Source organism: Bos grunniens, chromosome 14 (genome assembly GCF_055505025.1).
Source record: "Bos grunniens cultivar Pamir isolate PY7600 chromosome 14, Bosgru_T2T1.0, whole genome shotgun sequence".
Classification (NCBI taxonomy): Eukaryota; Metazoa; Chordata; class Mammalia; order Artiodactyla; family Bovidae; genus Bos; species Bos grunniens.
The window spans coordinates 63,114,979-63,134,427 of NC_141178.1; the positions used below are offsets into that span (position 1 = coordinate 63,114,979).

The following is a 19,449-nucleotide window of genomic DNA, read 5'->3' on the forward strand; positions in this document are numbered from 1 at the left end:
GAGAAATATCAACAGCCTCAGGTATGCAGATGATACCACTCTAATGGCAGAAGGTAAAGAGGAACTAAAGAGCCTCTTGATAAGGGTAAAAGAGGAGAGTGAAAAGGCTGGCTTGAAACTCAATGTTAAAAAAAGTTAGGATCCTGGCATCCGGTTCCAACACTTCATGGCGAACAGAAGAGGAAAAAGTGGAAGCAGTGACAGATTTTATTTTCTTGGGATCCAAAATCTTGAGGACGGTGAGTGTAGCCACGAAATTAAAAGACACTTGCTCCTTGGAAGAAAAACTAAATCTAGGCAGCAGCAGACATTACTTTGCTGACGAAGGTCCATCTAGTCAAAGCTGTCATTTTTCCAGTAGTCATGTACGGATGTGAGTTGGACCATAAAGAAGGCTTTCTAGTTGTTGTGCTGAAGATGGATCTTGAGAGACCCTTGAACTGCAAGGAGATCAAACCAGTCAATCCTCAAGGGAATCAACACTGAATATTCATTGGAAAAACTGATGCTAAAGCTGCAGCTCCAATTCTTTGGCCACCTAATGGTAAGAGCCAACTCATTGGAAAAGACCCTGATTCTGGGAAAGATTGAAGGCAAAAGGAGAAGGGGGCAGCAGTAGATGAGATGGCTGGATGGCGTCACTAACTCAATGGACATGAAATTGAACAAACTCCGGGAGATAGTGAAAGACAGAGGAGCCTGGAGTGCTGCAGCCCATGGGATTGCAGAGTCAGACACGGCTTAATGACTGAACCGCAACAATGACAGTGCAGTTAAAGACTCAGTAACTGAACACTCACAGGCCTATACTGTTGCTGGGTGTTTGAGATCATTGGTAGAATCAGGCATTGTTGTAACATCTCAAAAGAAAAGATAGTACAGTTGTGTACAAATAAATACAATTCAACTTTCAGTATATATTCATGAAAATAAGCAGTGGTACAATAGAGTGAATAGATCAAATACCACTTGGATTTGATTTTTTGGACTGTAGTGTTTATTGCAGTTTATTTTGCGTCCCTTGGGTACACATCACTTCCAGTTGAGGGGAGGGAGGTCACAACCATCTTGGTCGGCAGTGAAATCAAGAACAGAAGAGAGGTCCCAAATTTCTTTACACCGATTTGTGTTGTTGGAATTCATTCAGCTCATACGTATTTCATTGGTATTTATCTAAGTACAGTGCAAAGTTAATGATTTAGTAGACAAAATTATTCATTTTATGTGTTAAAATCTTGGTAAGTAAGAGCTACAGTGATGACATAATGGAGATAAACTACTGAACGGGAAACAACTGTGGTCAGAGCATTCACCTGGGAGATGGTGATGAAGTGCTTTCTTAAACTGAGAGTATGGCAATAATTTAAAGCTTCTTGAGAGCTGTGGAACTTGAGGGCAGAGCAGGGAGAAGTAACTGGTTACAAAAGCATTTCTAAACAGTGGACCGTTGTTTGGGTTACTCAGTGGTTGGCCCCTGAAGCGTTCAAGAACAGGAATGGCTGTCATCAAATTTACGCGGAAAGAGACAGCTCTGGAAGGCCTTGGGATCGGGCCGAGCAGTCTGGTACCAGACTGAGGAGGTCAGTTGGGGCCAGGCTGTTGTAATAACTAAGAGACATCTCAGTCTTACTAAGCCTAACACTGATATCTTGATATCACTGTTGTCCCCTGTCCCTTGCCCATCACACACACGCCTGCTCCTCTGTCTGCACAGGAAGCCCCGATTTGCTCTACTGTCTTGCCCTCGCACCCCAGCCTGTGTGTGCACATGTGTGTTTTCATGTGTGCATGTGTAAACACATGTGTGTACATGAGGTGTGAGGACCGAGGGAAACATGACGGGCACCTGCTGATGATTTGGCCTGATGAAGAGAAAAAGTGCCAGTTTCAGAGAATAGTAGACATGTATTTTAAAGCCAGACTCTTTATAGGTTAGCCTGTTGGAATATCTGTGAAGACAAAGAGTAATAATATGGGGAAAATCCCAAATTACTCTGTGGTCAACATTTGGATAAGTAAATGGAACAAGTTAAAGTTAATGCAACCATTATGAAAGGTATTTCATAATAAAAAATTACAGATGTTTCTGTCTCAATAGGAGGATGATTTCAATATTTCTCCCCACATAGCAATTCGGCTCGCTTGCTACTTTCTTTTATAATTTTTGTTAGTTTTTTGCATAGTATTTTTATGTAGGTATTCATGAAAGTTGTCCTCACAATATATATATTAATTCATCAATGTAACCCACTGAGAAAGATTGGAATTAACATGTATTATAAATGGACTCTAGCCACCTGTATATTGCAGATAAATCAATTCAAGTATCAAATATCAAATTATATTATTTGCTTGATTGTTTTTAGACCTCTTGTTTATTTAAAAGCAAAGACTTTTTTTAGAGCAGTTAGGTGATAAAAATAAGTCTCTTATTGATGCATTCATTCAGCAGATGTTTGCCTGGAAGGCGCCTGTTTTCCCTTGTAGCGCGGAGCGTTTTGTCTGCTCAGCCCTGGTGGCGTATTTCCTGTGAGTGGTCTTCCCCAAGCCTTCCCCGCTCTGGTGCTGTGTTGCTGTCCGTACCCTCCATTTGGTCTTCGAGCTCTTCTTCCTCGGAGTTTGGTTTCTGTCAGATTACACTCTTCCTTACCAGTGTTGAAATCCTGACTGTGTCCTGCCAGTGAGAAGCCTCACTGGAGTCCATTTCTCAACCTGGTGTACCTAAAAAAAAAAAAATTGTTTTAAACAAGTCCAATGTTTTAGTATAATAAAACAGGGGTAAAAGCATCCTCAGTTTCCTGTCTTTCACTGGCATTTACCCTCAAGACACTGCTTCCAGGACTCATGAGAACACTGTTTTCTCACCTAACCCTAACCCCTGAGTCCTGCCAGTGATCCTCTCTGCCCTGAAGAAGTCATGTGAGCAGCTGACTTGTTCAGTTTTCTTACTGGTCAAAACGGGAGATTAGTATATTCCTTACCTATTTCATAGAGTTATTGTGGATCAGGTGCGAGAATATCAATAGATGTAGAAATGCCTTGGAAAGTCAGTGTTGTGACAGCGCTGTGATGACAGTGGCCGCCTCTGTTGCGCGGGTAGCAAACCAGGCCCTGCACTGTATGCTCTCCGTGTCTCTCGGTGTTTGCAGTGTTCTAGACAATAGCTGATACCATCTCCATTCTAAAAGGAGGGTTCTCATGAGAAAGATAAGTGTAGATAAGGCAGTTGAGGGTTTCTGAGGGAAGGAACACTGCCTGTGGCTGGGATTCAGGAAACACTTCCTTGACAACATAGATAGAAGCTTCGACCGAGTCTCAACAGGGCTTATGAAAAACTGTTGTCCCACCATCACAGAATAGCCTTTTTGTATTCCCCTTCATCTAATTGCAAAATTGGTCATTTGTAAAACCAGTATCTGCTGTGCTCGGATTGAAACTTGGATCGAATGCATAATTGGTCTTGGATTGTCCAGGCTCTGTCTCCCGCCGAGGAAGGGGAGGTTACCCTGCTTCCTTTCTCCAGAGAAAGCCGACTTCGGCTTCCCCGCTGGCCTGTGGGAGGAGCTTCACACCCCCCCACCTAGCCCCCGAGCCCCACTTGCAGCCAAGACCTGTTAGTCAGGAAGCGTCCAGTGGTAATGGTCGGATCAGGGTTCATATTTATTAGGTATTGTCAGGAGTTCTCATAAAAATCTTCAGAGAAACTGCAGTCAGTAGCAGTGTGACTCAGAATTACAGGTATTTCTACTGTCATACTATTTACATGTCTCTGTAGTGTCTGGCCTTCTGTAAAATCTGTCAGGGACTGTAGAGTTGGAGGCAGACCATTGAAAACCTAAGTCACTTTGTGATCAGCCGCACGTAACAGTGACTGGTAACTGGAGGAAGAACAGTGCTGCCTGGACAGGCGCTGGCCCTTGAACTCCAGCGGGGCAGTGGGTACTGGGGAGCACAGGCCTCAGAGCCCTGGGCAGCAGCCGCTGCCAGTGGCGGAGGATAGTGTTGGGGGTGAGCCCTGAGTGCGCATACAAGTTTTAATAATTCCTGAAATATGTCCAGAAATGTTCCTGTGGCTAGCCCTAACCCTAGGGCTTTTCTTTTTGCTGCCAGTGAACTTGACTCCGCCCACTGCTCTGCTGCCCAGCGCAGGCAAAAAATGTGTGCAGCACAGTGACCCCGCATATGCTGACTTCTCTTCCTGTTCGCTTGCTGAGGGTGCACTGCCTTTTACTTGGAGACGCCTGTAGTGGCAGAGCCGAGTCCGTCTTCCCTTCCTAGGCAGTGCTGTTCTTATGGTGTGTTTTTACTCCCTGCAGGGACCAGTGCAGCCTAGCATTGTGCTTGTTCATGTACCTCCCCCTCCTCAGGGTAGACGCATGCCTTAGAAACGCTTGTTCCCAGTTGTGCTCTGGGGAGGTGCTGTGACCTTACTTCATACGTGAAGTGCTGTTGGCACTCAGAGAGAGGAGAGTATGGAACAATCTGGGGAAGAGGGGAAAATGATGGAGAAAAGTGAAAGGGTTTTTTTTTTTTTTTTTTTTTTAAGAAATGGAAACGAGATTAAACTGTATATCCACAGCCTTGGCTCCGTTAAAGCCTTTCATTAACCGGTTAGCTAAAGTGGCAATGAAACTTGTATTAGTATCTGTTATTAACAAGACACGTGCCAGACACTTAGGTTTTATCTCATTTAATGCATTTACTTTTTAATTAAAAAGCAGAGAGTAATAAAAGTAATAAGTAGTCACTAACTAGGATTAACAGCACATTAATCTTCTGTGTCTTCCGCTTCACGTATTTTTATAACAGTATAGCAGATAAGTTTGAAGTCTCTTGGCTTCCCATCCTGAGGCACACTCCTTTCTCTCATGATGCAGTGGTTATCACAAGTTTTCTGTGTGTTTTACGAGTCCATATTTCTGTAACTGTCTGACATTTGTGTCTGTAATGATATTTTATTGGTCTTTGTGTTTGAGAGAAATAGCATTAGGGTGTTAGGCTGCCCACGGCTTGTTTACCCCTTTTATTTACTGAGATCTCTCCCAGCTGATACACACAGATCAGGTCCACTCATGTAGCTGCCGTGGAGTCTCCTCTGTCCACCCCCTCAGCCCACCCACTGGCCACCGATTGATGCTGGGTTGGTTTCCGGCTCTTACAACACTGAGTTGTGTGGCCTTGTCTCGATCTCCAGGAGCATGTGACAGAGGCCTTGGATGCATTTCTGCTATATGGTTACAGGCTATGCACACTGTCAACTTTATTTATCTTACTTAATTCTTAAAAATATTAATCAAAGCAGGTGGCATGATCCCCATGTTACATATGAGAAAAATGAAGTGTTGAAATGCTGTGTAACTGGGCCAACTTAATAAGAGAGCCGGTGATTGAATCCAGATCAAATTCCATCCACTTCAGTCTCGAGCCCTAACTCCCATTATTCCACAGAAATCCACAACTTTTAATCTGTATGATTGTTATAGTATTTGCAGCTGGTCAGTCATACTGCATCGTTTACAAGTAGGCAATCAGAGCAGGTAATGAAGTGGAGGAGCGTGTGAGACAGGGGGACCCCGGTCATGCTCCCTTTGTTGTTGTTTTTGAAAGGGTTCAAGTTTTAGAGTAAAAACATGCTTTATGAAATGATGGGTTTGCCTTTGTTCATCTCCTTCCAGGTATAAAATCTGGTGTCTTAACTGTGAAGATTCTAGAGCTGCATGAGGAATGCAGTGTCCACGTCGCCACGTGTAGGCAGCTGTCAGAGCTACAGGCTGACGGCCCTTCTCAGGGTGGGGCTGTGGGGGCCAGCCTGAAGGTTCTCTTCACCAAGGAGACTGCCCACTGTCTCAGGGGGCGTCCACAGGATGTTGTCCACATCTATCCTCCCTGGTGAGTGCAGTCACCAACTGTGAGTGTGTCTCAAAAGACTTTGTTATCAGGAACATTTTTATGACTTTATTATATGGTGATGCCAGGGGAAGGGAGCCAGGATTCAACATGGGTTTTATGTAACAGAAGCTCTGAACTGCCTCTCATGGCTTGTTTGTACTTCTGGCAACAAAGTTTCGATAATTTGGTGGGGGTGGAGGTCCACATCAAAATTTCTGCTTAAGGGCCATGTTTTTATAAAATCTGGCTGTTTCTGTTTTTATTTTACTTAGAAATGTAATTTTAGTAATGGTGATTATTTTGTCGGAGGGGTAAAAATCATAAAGTAAGATGAAATAGGGGTTTAATCTTCCGGGGCATAAGTGGTCACTAGTGGATCAGAAATTATTTTTGAGGATACCATGTTTGTTTTCTTCTGCATAGGATATTAATTTTTACCACAATAAAAAGAGGGAAAGTTTGCACAGACTTGTTTTAAGGGTTACTAAGTTAACTATCTGTTCATCTGGCTGCTCCAGGTTTTGGCTGTGGCAGGACCCTCAGTCTTCACTGTGTCACATGGGGTCTTAAGTGTTGGCATGTGGTGTCTAGTTCCCTGACCAAGGATCAAACACGAGCACCCTGCACTGGGAGCGTGGAGTCTTTACAACTGGACTGACCACCAGCGAAGTCCCTCAGGGATATTGATTTTATTGGCAGTTTTTTTTTTTTTTTTAATTATTTATCTGTTTATTTTTGACTGTGCTGAGTCTTCATTGCTTTGTGTGGGCTTTCTCCAGTTGCAGAGAGTGCGGGCTACGCTCTGCTTGTGGTTCATGGACTCACTGTGGTGGCTTCTCCCGTGCGTGGCTCCAGAGCACATGGGCTTCAGCACCTGTGGCGCACAGGTTCAGTTACTCAGCAGCCTGTGGGATCTGCCTGGACCAGGGGTTGAACTGGTATCCCCTGCATTTCAGGGTGCATTCCTAACCACTTGACCACCAGGAAAGCACCCCTACTGGCATTTTTTAAATTTCATTCATCAATGAATTCTTAGATTTGAATTCAGCTGGCTCAGATGGTAAAGAATCTGCCTGCAATGCCGGAGACCCAGGTTCGATCTCTGGGTGGGGAAGACCCCCTTGAGAAGGGAAAGGCAACCCACTCCAGTATTCTTGCCTGGAGAATTCCATGGACAGAGGAACCTTGTGGGCTACAGTCCATGGGGTCACAAAGAGTCAGACACGACTGAGTGACTAACATTGTCATTGTCATTGTAAAGATCTTTAAGTTTAACTTCTTCCCCAGAGGAGGGATCTTTTCATTTTGTCTATAGTGAGTGAGCATTAGTCTCTAATTCAATTCTTCCAAATAGGCTGAGGATATCGCAGGTAACTTGAATTGCTTTATTTAAATTTTTAATACGTTTTAAAATTGACCAATATAATACACATATAGAATCATACACAGGTTACAAGTTTATATTTCATTAAGTTATCATGAGGTAAATACATAATTGTTGATTCGCATGGTGGGGATACGCTGCTGTGCTTTTCCATAAGATGACTGAAGATAAATGATAATAAATACTCCATTTTGAACCAGACTATTTCTACATGTTTTTCTCTATAACATAAAACATAATTATAACTGTGTGGTTCAGGGGCTTCGACTTCACACAGTAATTTTGAAAATTCTGTGAAGAATTAGGAAGTAATCTTGGTGAGTATTTTAGGTAACAGAGCATTGAGTTCAACACTGCTTACTGAGGTGACACATTTAGGGTAAGCTAAGTGAAGTCCTAGGGATAAAGTGTTCTGTGGATTTGTTCTGAAAGAGGAAGACTTACTGAGGTCAGCAGATCCTGCCCTTTTTCTGTCTTGAGCAAGGTTGATTTCTTTCAGAGAAACTACACATCAGTCATTTTGATCCAGCAACACAGGCAGCTCCTGGCACGGGCACAAGTGCTGTGAAGGCCTGTTAGAAACATTATGGTTCCAGCACTAAGCTTTTGGTTAAATATTATACATTAATGAATGAATGGAATGCTTCATGTCTAATGTGGCCTTCCAGTTGGCCCACGTGTACTGTTTATCATAAAAATAAAGATTGGAAAAGCGAAAAGTTTCCTTGTTTTAAAAATATGTCTGCTTTCTGGCCGTGGTCTTCCAGAGGTGGGCTGTTAGCGCAAAGCACAGCCCCGGAGCTCCTGGGTGGAGAAAGTGCAGCCAGTGTCGCTGCCCGGCTCTCCTGGTGTGTCTCCCTCTTGGAACACTCCATGTAGCACACGAGTTCTGTCAGATAAACAGACACATCGTGACCTGTCAGATTAAAGCACATCCACGAACCCAGGAAATATCTCATAATTCAGTATAGATTTATTCTTAGTTGAAAGGTCTTGGAAACAATGCTGCTTTCTGCCTTCTGGGAGTTCAGATCATGGAAGCATAACATGCCTTATCCGTACATGTCCTAGCTAGAATGATGAAGTTTCTCCTAATTTTTCGAAGTTGTTTTTTCTTTTATTATTTTTAACATAATGATAATCTGTGAAACAAAGACAAAAGCCAGAATAGATAGTGGGTGACTTTTGCATGGTCTTGTTCTTCAGTGGCTTATTGTGGTCACTGAGAGTCCACACACACACCCCACCCCTCTGCCTCTGTAGGTATGGTTCTTTCTTACTAGAGGGTTTTTCATGACCCCAGGTCCACGTGACAAAACTTATGCCTCTCCTGCCCCTTTTCTGTATGCTTTCCTTGCCTCTTCTTCCCAACTCAAGACGCTCTTGGTTGCTCTGCTTACATGCCACATTGTGCCTTCCACACGCTGCTATTATAAGACATCTGATAGAAAATCATTTCAGTCACACTTCTGTCTGACGCTCCATGGTGAGCTTCTTGAGGGCAGGGCACATGTGATTGGTGCTTTGCAAGACCATATGACCATAGCGAAGTGAAGGTGTTAGCTGCTCAGACATGTCTGACTCTGCAACCCCATGGACTGTTGCCCGCCAGACTCCAGACTCTGTCCATGGATCCATGTTTTCTCAGAAAATCTTGAGATTAGATAACCAGCTCATTTTTGAGGAATTGAAATGGTAGTGGGAATATGTGTACCAGTATTTGTATCTGTGAAAGCACTCAGTTATTAGATCTTCCTAGCCTAGCTAACATGAAAATGCTTGGAAGTTTTCCTTCTCTCTCCACAAGCTTACAGGACAGGTAGTGTTCACTTAACAGCAGTGCTGTCCTCATCAGTCAGCACCAAGCAGTCAGGAACAGTGCTTCTGCACAAGCAGGATCCTTGGGTCTCCAGCTGTTTTCACAGGAGCCATACTCTCGCTCAGCCCAGCATGGCGACACTGTAGGGACTCCATCACCATCCTTTAATGGCTGGAGAAAAATCACCAGGCGGAAAAAAATCAGAGTAGTCTGGTTGATGATTGGGAAGTAGATATATGTTTGACCACAAATCTTAAGCATATTTTTTTAATAGTATCAGGCTTTTTTTTTTTCAAAACCGTGTGGAACATTCATGGATATTTTGAGGAAGTTTGAAAATAATGTTGAAAATGAATATATGTTAATTAATAGCTTACTCAGTAATTATGCTCAGTAAAAATGCCATCCTTAGCTGTTTTAGGAATGTAATCTTGAAAGAATAATCCAAAGACTACTGTAGTGGGAACACTAATATGTAAGGGATTTCTCTAACCCCAGTCACAGCATCAGTCTCTCAGTGGTTCTGAACCCTGGACCACTTTCTCATTGGGCTGAAGGTCAGCTCTTACCTTCTACAATGTCTATGAACAGATCAGCTTATCATTTTGCATACTCTTCTCCTTCAGAGAAGACAGTAATGTAAAAAGAGTTCTGACTCCGTTTCCTTTCCAAAGTTGGTCTCAGACCCTTTTCTTTTTTCTGGTAACAGAAAATAGAAATGCCTGTTTGATTTTACCTGCATCTAGAATCCTAAGGATTTTAAAAATAATTGATTTAAGAACTATGACTCCAGTCCAATACAGAATTAACTTGTTACCTGCTCTCTTTTGTGGGATGTAGAATTTGTCATTTCCATACTATAGATGAGGGAACAGAATTAATACAGTTTAAGTGTAGCTGTTTGATGCAGGCAGTTGGGTCATAACATTCAAAATTCTTGACTGTCACATCTGCTTGCATTGTGTCTATCACCGTTTTTACTAACAGTGTCATGGACACGTAGTTATTTAAGTTACTTTGGATCTGTGAGGAAGCAACTTCATGTTCTAGCAGTAGATGCTTCATAGATTCTCTTCAGGTCCTGGGGAGGTTGCCATGGAGAGTGGGAGACTGTTGGAGACTGCTGGGAAGCCATGGCATGATTCTCCTGTGATGTTGCCCTGCGTATAAAGGCAGCTGGATTGGCGTTGTCTTTACCTGAAGCCCCTGCGTTAGGGAAAGCTGTTGAGGAAGGTAGGCTGGTGGTCCAGCAGAGGCATACGGGTGCAGTTTGCTGTCCTCCTCATGCCCTGCCAAGTATTCCGGAAACATATTCTGAGTAGAATGTACTCATGCAGGGTAGTATATTTTGTTGTCTCACTTTGTTTTGATTTTTACTCTTTTCCTGCCTTTCATGTAGAAATCAAACCAGCTTTCAAGGAATAGATTTGTGCTTATTAGATGGCTGTTTCATGATTCTTCTTGTTGTTCAGTTGCTAAGTTGTGTGCGACTCTTTGTGACCCCATGAACTGCAGCACGCCAGGTTTCCCTGTCCTTCACTGTCTTCCAGAGTTTGCTCAAATTCCTGCTGTTGTGTTGATGATGCCATCTAATCATCTTATCCTTCTCCTCCTGCCCTCAGTCTTTCCCAGCATCAGGGTTTTTTTTCCCAGATCAGCATCATCTTTTCCAATGAGTTGGCTAACACGCTTATTTCCAGCCACTGCCCTCTGTCACGTCAGCCCATCTGAAAACCAGACCTGACTTTTTCTCTTCAGATTACTTGTCATGCACTTTCCTATGAGGCCGTAAGTGTGGGCTGAGGGAAGGATGGCCGGTGTCGCAGGAGTAGGTAAAGCAAGAGTACAAGCCTCCTGTTTGTGGAACTTAGTTTCAGATGCTCTTCACCCTTAGTATGCTACATACACCACTTTCACTTGCAGACATGGTATTCCTGGATGTATCCTTCCCTAATACTAGTTGAATCAGATAGTGCCCAGTTCATGATAAGTCCATGGCCATCTCATGTCCCTTGTCAAGGCTGCATGATTATCTAATATAGTCAGGTGTCCTGTCACCACTGGGAGCCAGCAGCAAGCCAGGATTTCCTGTCAAAAGGAAAACAGTTATTTATTGACTAAAGCATGTCTTAGCCCCCAGACCTTTGGTCCTTCTGCTCTTCTGTTTTGGCTCCAAGTATCTCAATCAGCTGTAGGCATTTCCATTAGTTACTGAGACCAGGACAGAGATCCTTGTTGTATCCTGGCCTACATGGAGTGCGTTCTCTCACCTCGCTGAATGCTGAGCCTTTTAGGTCACTCAGGAGATAGAGAAGAACACAGGTGGGTGGAATGAGAGATACTGACATTCGTGCCTCTTTTTTGGTGGTAGCAGATGAAGAGCGCAACAGTTTTTCTCTTTGGAGGAAATACCTTAACATGCTTCCACATCATAGCACCTTTGGAAACTTTGCACAGGGCACAAAATTTACTCTGAATTCTTTTAGCATTTATCTTCTGTCCATTGGTACAGGCTTGTATTGCCAGGGTGTCTTAGGCTACCTTTTGTTTCCTGTTAACACATTCTATCTGTATGACGCCCTCTTGTCCTGTGAAACAGTGAGATGATGAGGTTCCTGTAGGCTGAGCTGCAGTGAGAACTGGAGTTTATATCGCGTAATGTCAGCAAGATGGAAGTAGCCTGCTGTCGGCCAGGTGAAAGCAGGTAGCTTTCTGTTTTCTCTGCTGTTTGGGACAGAGAAACACACCTGCACATACACATTCAGCTCTGAGATCAGTAGCTGCCAACCAGGGCAGGCAATGTGCTGATTCTCTCCAGTAGAACTCACAGCTCGATCTGCAGCTGCAGCAGGGGCTGCTCCTGGTAAAATCTGTGGTAACTGCTGTCATCCTCAAAGCCGTCTGTGTTCTATGGAGGCCTGATGCCAAACAGGAGGGGAGAGAGGAGTCAGCAGCGTGCCTGTCTCAGTCTCTGAGATGATCCCTCAGAAGATGTGGTATCTCTTTCATTGTTGTTTGCAGTGCAGAGAAACTTTGGATTTCTTTTCAGCTCATCTCATCACAGCAGTTCTCATTATATGAATCAAGGTGCAAAGGTGGGAGTTCTTCCTGTTTCTGAGTATATGTTCCATCCACAAACTCAAGATCTGGGCAGATAATCATAAGACAGACTTCATTTGTGTTTGTCACTCATGAAACCTTCAACTTGGCCAGTAGAGCACAGGGGTATTGAGTCCTCGGGGATCAACATTACATCAGGACAGGGACCCGTAAGTCCGAAAGGTCTAGCTTTCTCTTTCTCCAGTGCACTGCTGCTGCTGCTGCTACTAAGTCGCTTCAGTCGTGTCCAACTCTGTGCGACCCCATAGACGGCAGCCCACCAGGCTCCGCCATCCCTGGGATTCTCCAGGCAAGAATACTGGAGTGGGTTGCCATTTCCTTCTCCAATGCATGAAAGTGAAAAGTGAAAGTGAAGTCACTTAGTCGTGCCCAACTCTTAGTGACCCCGTGGACTGCAGCCTACCAGGCTTCTCCCTCCAGTGCACAGTTGTCCCCAAAAGTAACGCTTTGGGAAGAAGGAGGAATTAACTGACAGGATTAGGATATCAGTGAAGGGTTCTTTCCTGAAGGACCAGCTGCTCTCTGAATCAGGGGCTCTGGGACTGCCTCTGACTCAGGCTGGGACCCAGAGGATACTCCTGGACCTTATGGTGCTTGATCAGGCAGGGCCTCTGTTACCCTAGAGGTTATATGGGAGTTTCTTTAGATTCTCAGCTCTTCCACAAATCTCTCAGTAGCCATCCTCCACCAAATATTCCTGTACCTCAGGGCGTATTAATAACTTAGGTCCTCTGGGTCCTTATGTGTGCTCTGCCTGACTGCTTCTGGGCACTTGGCTCCACTTTTCCTTACCTCGTGGAAATCTGGGAGCCTATTTCAAGGGCAGCCTCTGCCATACTGACCTTCTCTGTGGCTCCCCAAGGGGTCGAGTTAAGAGGTGGGTGACCATGACACATGACAGATGTCTCTCAGTCTTCATATTTCTTTCTCTGTCTTTTACTGTCACATTGCTAGCTTCCAGATATTCTGATTTCTGTTCTGGGCTATGCAGAAGGCAGAAAGTTTGAGTTGGGCTTTTATAGGATAGTTCTAATTAAAGACAAACACTTTGGCCACTGTGATGAATTCCCAGTTTCATCCCTGAAATTCATTTTGTAGTGATATATTACAATACCTAACAGACAGAAGCTAATCAAGGAACTTCTCGGAGTACTTTCATGTCTGTTTTCTTATTTCCTCTTCAGATAACCTTGTGGTATAAATAGAACTAGATTCTTACAGATGAGGAAACAGGTTCAGAAAAGGTAATTACTTTTCTGGAGGCAGAACTAGGACTGGAACCTGAATCCCTTGACTCCTTACCTTGTGCTGTCTCTTCAACACACGCCTAGTGGCTCACATAGGGTGGCATACGTGTCTCTATCCGGAAACCACAGTTCACAGTTGTGTTAGATGCTGGTTGCCCCTAATTACAGCTTATATTTAAGAATATATTTGCAAGTAAGTTAACAAACACACTTGACAGAAACCTAGGAAGTTACAAATGAAAATTGTAGGTAAAAAGAGTATGTGCATGTTTGTATTTTCTCTGTAATATTCACACCTTCAGTTTCTATCTCTATGCAATAATTCTCTCCAGAGGAAATCCATCTGCTACTTTCTAAATGCATCCACTGCTTGCTTTAGAAGTCCCTGAATGGGACTTCCATCTCTTCCTCCTGTAAGAGGATTTGGAGACAGGTTGCGGGGTTGTTTAATTAAGGAAGTTCTGCAGGTTGAAACCCAGCCTATTTTGTTGTCCATCTTACCTGATCTGCATAGTAATGGCTAAGCCTAAGATCAGTCTGTTGATCATTGTTGCTAAATCATTTTCTGTATTTTTTTCTCCCAAGAAACATAAAATTTTTGAAGATTAGTGTTACATGTACTTTATAAGTTCGCTCAGTGCCCTGCCATCTTAACTATTCATGTTTAGAGCATCACATGAAGGCGTTCTTAATGAGATTTAGTGCAGGCCTCTGCTGTTATCTCACTGGAGGGTTTGCTGGAGGCTGGCTTTCCCGACAGCCCTGACCACAGAGCGTTGGAATGCGGGGCTGACGTCACAGCCGCTCCTGGGAATGTTCTGCATTCCTCTTCCTGGCAGTGGTCAGGTGGCTTCCAGCAAGAATGAAGGATAACAGCTTCCAAAGAAGAAAAAGAAAGAGGAGGAAGAGAACAGTTTATAATCAAACTATTGTGGGGGAGGCACTTTTATTCTGAGCCAAAATTGAAATTAGAACCAGATGTCTAACATTCTGATGCTGCACGAATGTTAAATGCATTTATTAATGACTGTAATAGCTGAGTTATTTGGCTTCTTATTGAACTTAAGTTTTGAAACTCTCTTTAAGAATTCTGGAAAAACAACTTCTTGTAGTTGATATTTTATCTGCAGGCACCTTTTTGAGTGTAAAGGGGGGTGGGGAATGGCGCACTGAGGCCCAGGTGCTGTGGTTAATGAACAGGCTGTGTAAAATCTGATAATCTTCGGAAACATGACTTCTGAAACATGAAGTCTCTGTAATGTGTTAATGTAGTAACTTCAATCCATTAATTAGGGGAGAGGTATATTCTATTAAGATATATGCTACAGAAGTTTTTTTCCTGAAAATATTCGCATTAACGTTGTTGTTTCTGAATATTATGTTACTGGCCAAGCCAGGTATTCAAAACAAAACATAGCAGACTCTTAATATAATAAACACAGATTTCCCAGAAGTCATTCAACTCTGCAGTAGTGTGTGCAACAGAAAATTGGACAGTAACTGAGTTAAGTTTAAACTTAATTTGTGTTTTCCTGTCTTCTAGGCACTGAAGTACTTTGTTCACAGTGATTGTACTGGCTTAGCATATCATAATTTGTGTGTGTTAAAGTAAAAAAGTTTTTTCTTTTTTTTTTTTAAACAGTGCCTTTCAGTAGATTCTCTTATTTCTGTATCATAGCAATTACATTAAAACAGTTTTCCAGTTTAGGTGAACTATGTTTGAATACTTCCTGTTACATATTGAAATGGAAAGTTGGCCTCCTGTTGTAGGTCATGTCGCTGGTAAGGAATTTCCAGAAATGTGGAGAAGTGCTGACTCATGGTGTACAGTGGACTGATCCCACTGCAGTAAGTCATGAGGGGGTTTTCTGAGTTCCTCGTTGAAGCAAGCAAAATATGCCTGGGTAATGTGCTACTTTATTTTTAGATGTAGCTGTGGGGGTGGAAGAGAGGCTGTTGGTTGGACTATTAGTCTTGCTAATAGCTTTAAAAGTTCTAGGGTTAGGTATGTGTGTAAATGTGTTTTTCTACAGGCTATTATTAGAATTTGGAAACCAGATTGTTTTTGTTGTAGTCACCTACTGTTGTTCTCTCTGAATCTTGCCCCCCACAGGAACCCCATGCCCTCAGGCTGGGATGGTGTCTGGCTGTGGGCTCTATGAAATGTCAGGGATGGTGGTGCTTGCGTTTAGGGGGGTTGGTCCAGAAAGAGGTGTTGAATTCTTTGTATCTATAATTGGAAGTTTCTGAAACTAATAGTAATGATTTACAACTTTAAATATTAGCGGGCAGAAGTTAGCAGAAAAACTAAGATTTGTTGCGTTTAATGTACCTGGCTCTGTCCTGAATATTTTACGTGTGTTAAATTGTCTAAATCTGAAGTTACCAGTTGAAATTTATTTTTCATTCATTTGGTATGGAGATGTCTGCTAAATTTGAGGGAGAGGAGCTATCTATAACAAAAATTCACTTCTAAATGCATATCTAATCTCATCTAATGCAAAGTGTACCCATCCATCAATTCCACAAACACTCGCCGAGTAACTGTTCTGTTCCAGGCCAGTGCTGCTGGGTGCTGGGCGCTAGGCGATGAGTGCTGGGTGATAGGTGCTGTGGAAGATGTGCCCTTAGTTCCCTCTCTGAGGGCAGCGGTGCTGCATGTAGGACCAGAGCAGGAAGCACACGTTCATGGTTTGTGCAGCATTCTGTTATGGCTATCGTGGTAGAATTCTATAGGTACAGTGGGGCACAAAGAAGGGATATACTTAGATCTATGCTAGATTCTGTCAGATTGTGCTGTGCTTAGTCGCTCTTTGCAACCCCATGAAATGTAGCTCACCAGGCTTCTCCTCTGTTCCTTGGATTTTCCAGGCAAGAATCCTGGAGTGGGTTGCCTCTTTTAATATGATTCTGAGGATGTCAAACTTGATGACTGAAAGTAATTTGAGTAGGCAGTGCTGAAAAAAACAAGCTTATAAGGGAGATGAGGGAAGTACTTCAGTATATGTGACAGTTACTCAGGACTGCTTAAGAGGAAATTTAAGAAATTTAAATATTTCCTTACGTCAAGTCATTTCCTTCCATACACACGTACATCTCACAAAACAGCATGACAGTCGCCTTGTGTGTCTGAGTCTACCCTTCTCACACACTCCTAAAGAGATTGAGTGGCTCTTTGTTAACACTCATCATGGAATCATAGAGCATGTTCTAAAACTGTTTCCTGTTATGTGAAGGTTGACAGAAGGAAGAGTAGGTGTCCTTCTGGTGAGTAGAGCCGCTGCCATTGGGGAGGCACATGGAACTCTGCAGGTGGCCTGCAGGCGGAAGCCCCGCTGAGCAGCTGTTCAGGGAGCTCTTGTCCTGTCTCCTGACCACCTCTATTGTCACCTTCTGCTGAGCTATACCAAGGGAGTCATTGACCTGTTTTGAGAGGTGATCGTAAGGAATTATTAACAGAACGATGCTCATATTTCAGAATGCAGGAATAGTTCTCTTCCTTTTCCAAATGTGTGTTCGCTAATTACATGGCAGAGAAAATCCTTGCCGACCTCTGGTAGGTGTTTTGCTTGAGAATGGGATAAGCACCGGCAGGGCATAGCCAATAGCCCTGAGGCTGGAGGTGATGCAGAGGCACCTAGGGCCTATCACGCCATCCACACGGGATCCTCCAGTAATCTACAAAGCCCAGGAGTGTCTAGAAATTTAACATATTTGTTGACTGAGTAAATGACGTTTCTATACTTTGAGACAAAACTACATTCTTTACTTTGTAAACTCTCGTATATGTATACACATAATTCATCAATGCTTAAAAAAAAACAGTGGCAAATACACATCACATAACATAAAACCATTTTAATATTTTTATACATATTCAGTGGTATTAAGTACATTTGTAACGTGTTGCAAGCATCACCAGTGTACAGAGCTTTTTCATCATCTCAGACAGAAACTGTACCCATTTAATAATAATTCCCCACCTCTTTCCCCAGCCGCCCCCCACAGCTCCTGGTAACCTCCGTTATACCTTCATCTCTATAGACTTGCTTATTCTAGGTAACTCGCATAAGTGGAGTTACACAGTATTTGTCCTTTTGTGTCTGACTTCTCTCACCTAGCTTAATGTCCTCAAAGTCCATGCCACTCTATGGATGGATCACATCTTATTTATTCATTCATTTGTTAACAGACACTAGAGTTGTTTCTACCTTTCATTTATTGTGGAAAATGCTGCTGTGAACATCGATTTACAATTACCTGTTTTAGTTCCTGCTTTCAGTTCTTTTGAGCATATATCTAGGAGTGAAAATAGTAGAGCATATGTTCATTCTGTGTTTAACTTTTTGAGGAACTCTTGTAGTTTTCCACAGTGGCCCAGCCATTGCCCATTCCCACCAGCAGTGGGTTCTAGTTTCTCGATGTCCTCACCAATGCTTGATATTTTCCTTTTAAAAAAATAGCGATTCTAATGGATGTGGGGTGGTATTTCATCCTGGTTTTGGTTTGAGTTTCCATCATGACTAGCGATGTTGAGCACATAATACACTTTGAAATTCCAAAATAACCCAGAAAATAATTAAAAGTCTCTAAGAAGATGAAGAGTTCCTCATCAGACCATTTTCACTGCAACTGTGGCCTCTTCAGCCCACAAACACAGTTTCTTCAACATTTGCATCTGTGACTGAAGGCTGGGACCACTGTTCTCAGGGCTCAGAAAAACAGAAAAAGTTCTTTTCAAGTCAGGTAACCGTTCAACATGGAGAAGGCAATGGCACCCCACTCCAGTACTCTTGCCTGGAAAATCCCATGGATGGAGGAGCCTGGTAGGCTGCAGTCCATGGGGTCGCTAAGAGTTGGACACAACTGAGCGACTTCACTTTCACTTTTCACTTTCATGCATTGGAGAAGGAAATGGCAACCCACTCCAGTGTTCCTGCCTGGAGAATCCTAGGGACGGGGGAGCCTGGTGGGGTGCCATCTATGGGGTCGCACAGAGTCGGACACGACTGAAGCGACTTAGCAGCAGCAGCAGCAACCCTTCCACAACATGTTCTTTTGCTGTGTTTGTATCAGATTCATTAAGTATGAAAAATGATTATGTTCACTTACACTTACTAATTTTCTTAAACAAACCAAGCTTTTAATCTAAAACTATGTGCGTGTGTGTGCTCAGCTGTGTCTGTGACCACATGGATTGTAGCCCGCCAGGCTCCTCTGTCCATGGGATTTCCCAGCAAGAACACTGGAGTGGCCATTTCCTCCTTCAGGAGAACCTTTTGACCCAGGGATCGAACCTACATCCCTTGGTTTCCTAGATTGGCAGGTGGATTCTTTACCAGCTGCGCCACCTGGGAAGTTAGTCTAAAGCTATATGTAGGCATTAGGTAATTGGAAAAGAAAGGGTCTATACCGTGAGGGCATGTGAAAATGATGAAATCAATTAAATGTTTAATTCTGTACTAGTAATTTCATGATTTCATTATTTACATTTATTGCCTTAATATGTTTATATTTAATGCTTTAATATATTTTGGTGTATAATATGAGATAGGGATCAATTTTAATGTTTTCCAAATAGTTTTATCAGCTTCACTTTCTAAATAATTTTTCTTCACTGACTCTAAATATTTCTCTTATTACTTATTATATTCCTGGTGGGCTGCCGTCTATGGGGTTGCACAGAGTCGGACACGACTGAAGCGACTTAGCAGCAGCAGGTCTTTAAGGATCCCCTAAGTTCCTTGGATTGCAAGAAGATCAAACCAGCCAATCCTAAAAGAAATCAGGGTTGAATATTTATTGTAAGGACTGATGCTGAATATGAAGCTCCATTATTTTGGCCACCTGATACAAAGAGCCAGCTCATTGGAAAAGACCCTAATGCTGGGAAAGATTGAGGGCAGGTGGAGAAGGGGACAACAGAGGGCGAGATGGTTGGATGGCATCACTGACTCAACAGACATGAATTTGAGCAAATGCTGGGAGGT

General features: G+C 43.0%; 1 protein-coding gene and 1 long non-coding RNA gene across 10 annotated transcripts in view; one reads left to right on the forward strand and one right to left on the reverse strand.

The window, feature by feature from the left end:
- SPIDR (scaffold protein involved in DNA repair) overlaps positions 1-19,449 on the forward strand; it is a 283,594-nt gene that overhangs the window by 121,186 nt on the left and 142,959 nt on the right. For 6 of the 9 annotated variants that reach the window (XR_015140875.1, XM_086337017.1, XM_086337020.1 and 3 more), the window contains one exon: positions 5,676-5,889. The exons of 1 other annotated variant lie outside the window; for it this stretch is intronic. Coding sequence is in view for 6 of the 8 variants with exons in the window: in XM_086337017.1 (XP_086193143.1) it covers positions 5,676-5,889 (214 nt within the window). In the remaining 2 variants the exon portion in view is untranslated. Of the gene's footprint in view, positions 1-5,675; positions 5,890-11,252; positions 11,415-15,263; positions 15,308-19,449 lie in introns of those variants that run through there. 2 more of the 9 variants (XM_086337021.1, XM_086337022.1) reach the window with 2 other exon arrangements.
- Positions 2,357-3,263, reverse strand: LOC147359543 (uncharacterized). The gene is made up of 2 exons (XR_015140880.1): positions 2,982-3,263; positions 2,357-2,721 (listed from the first exon to the last, which is right to left on the reverse strand). It is a non-coding gene; the product is annotated as an uncharacterized LOC147359543 (long non-coding RNA).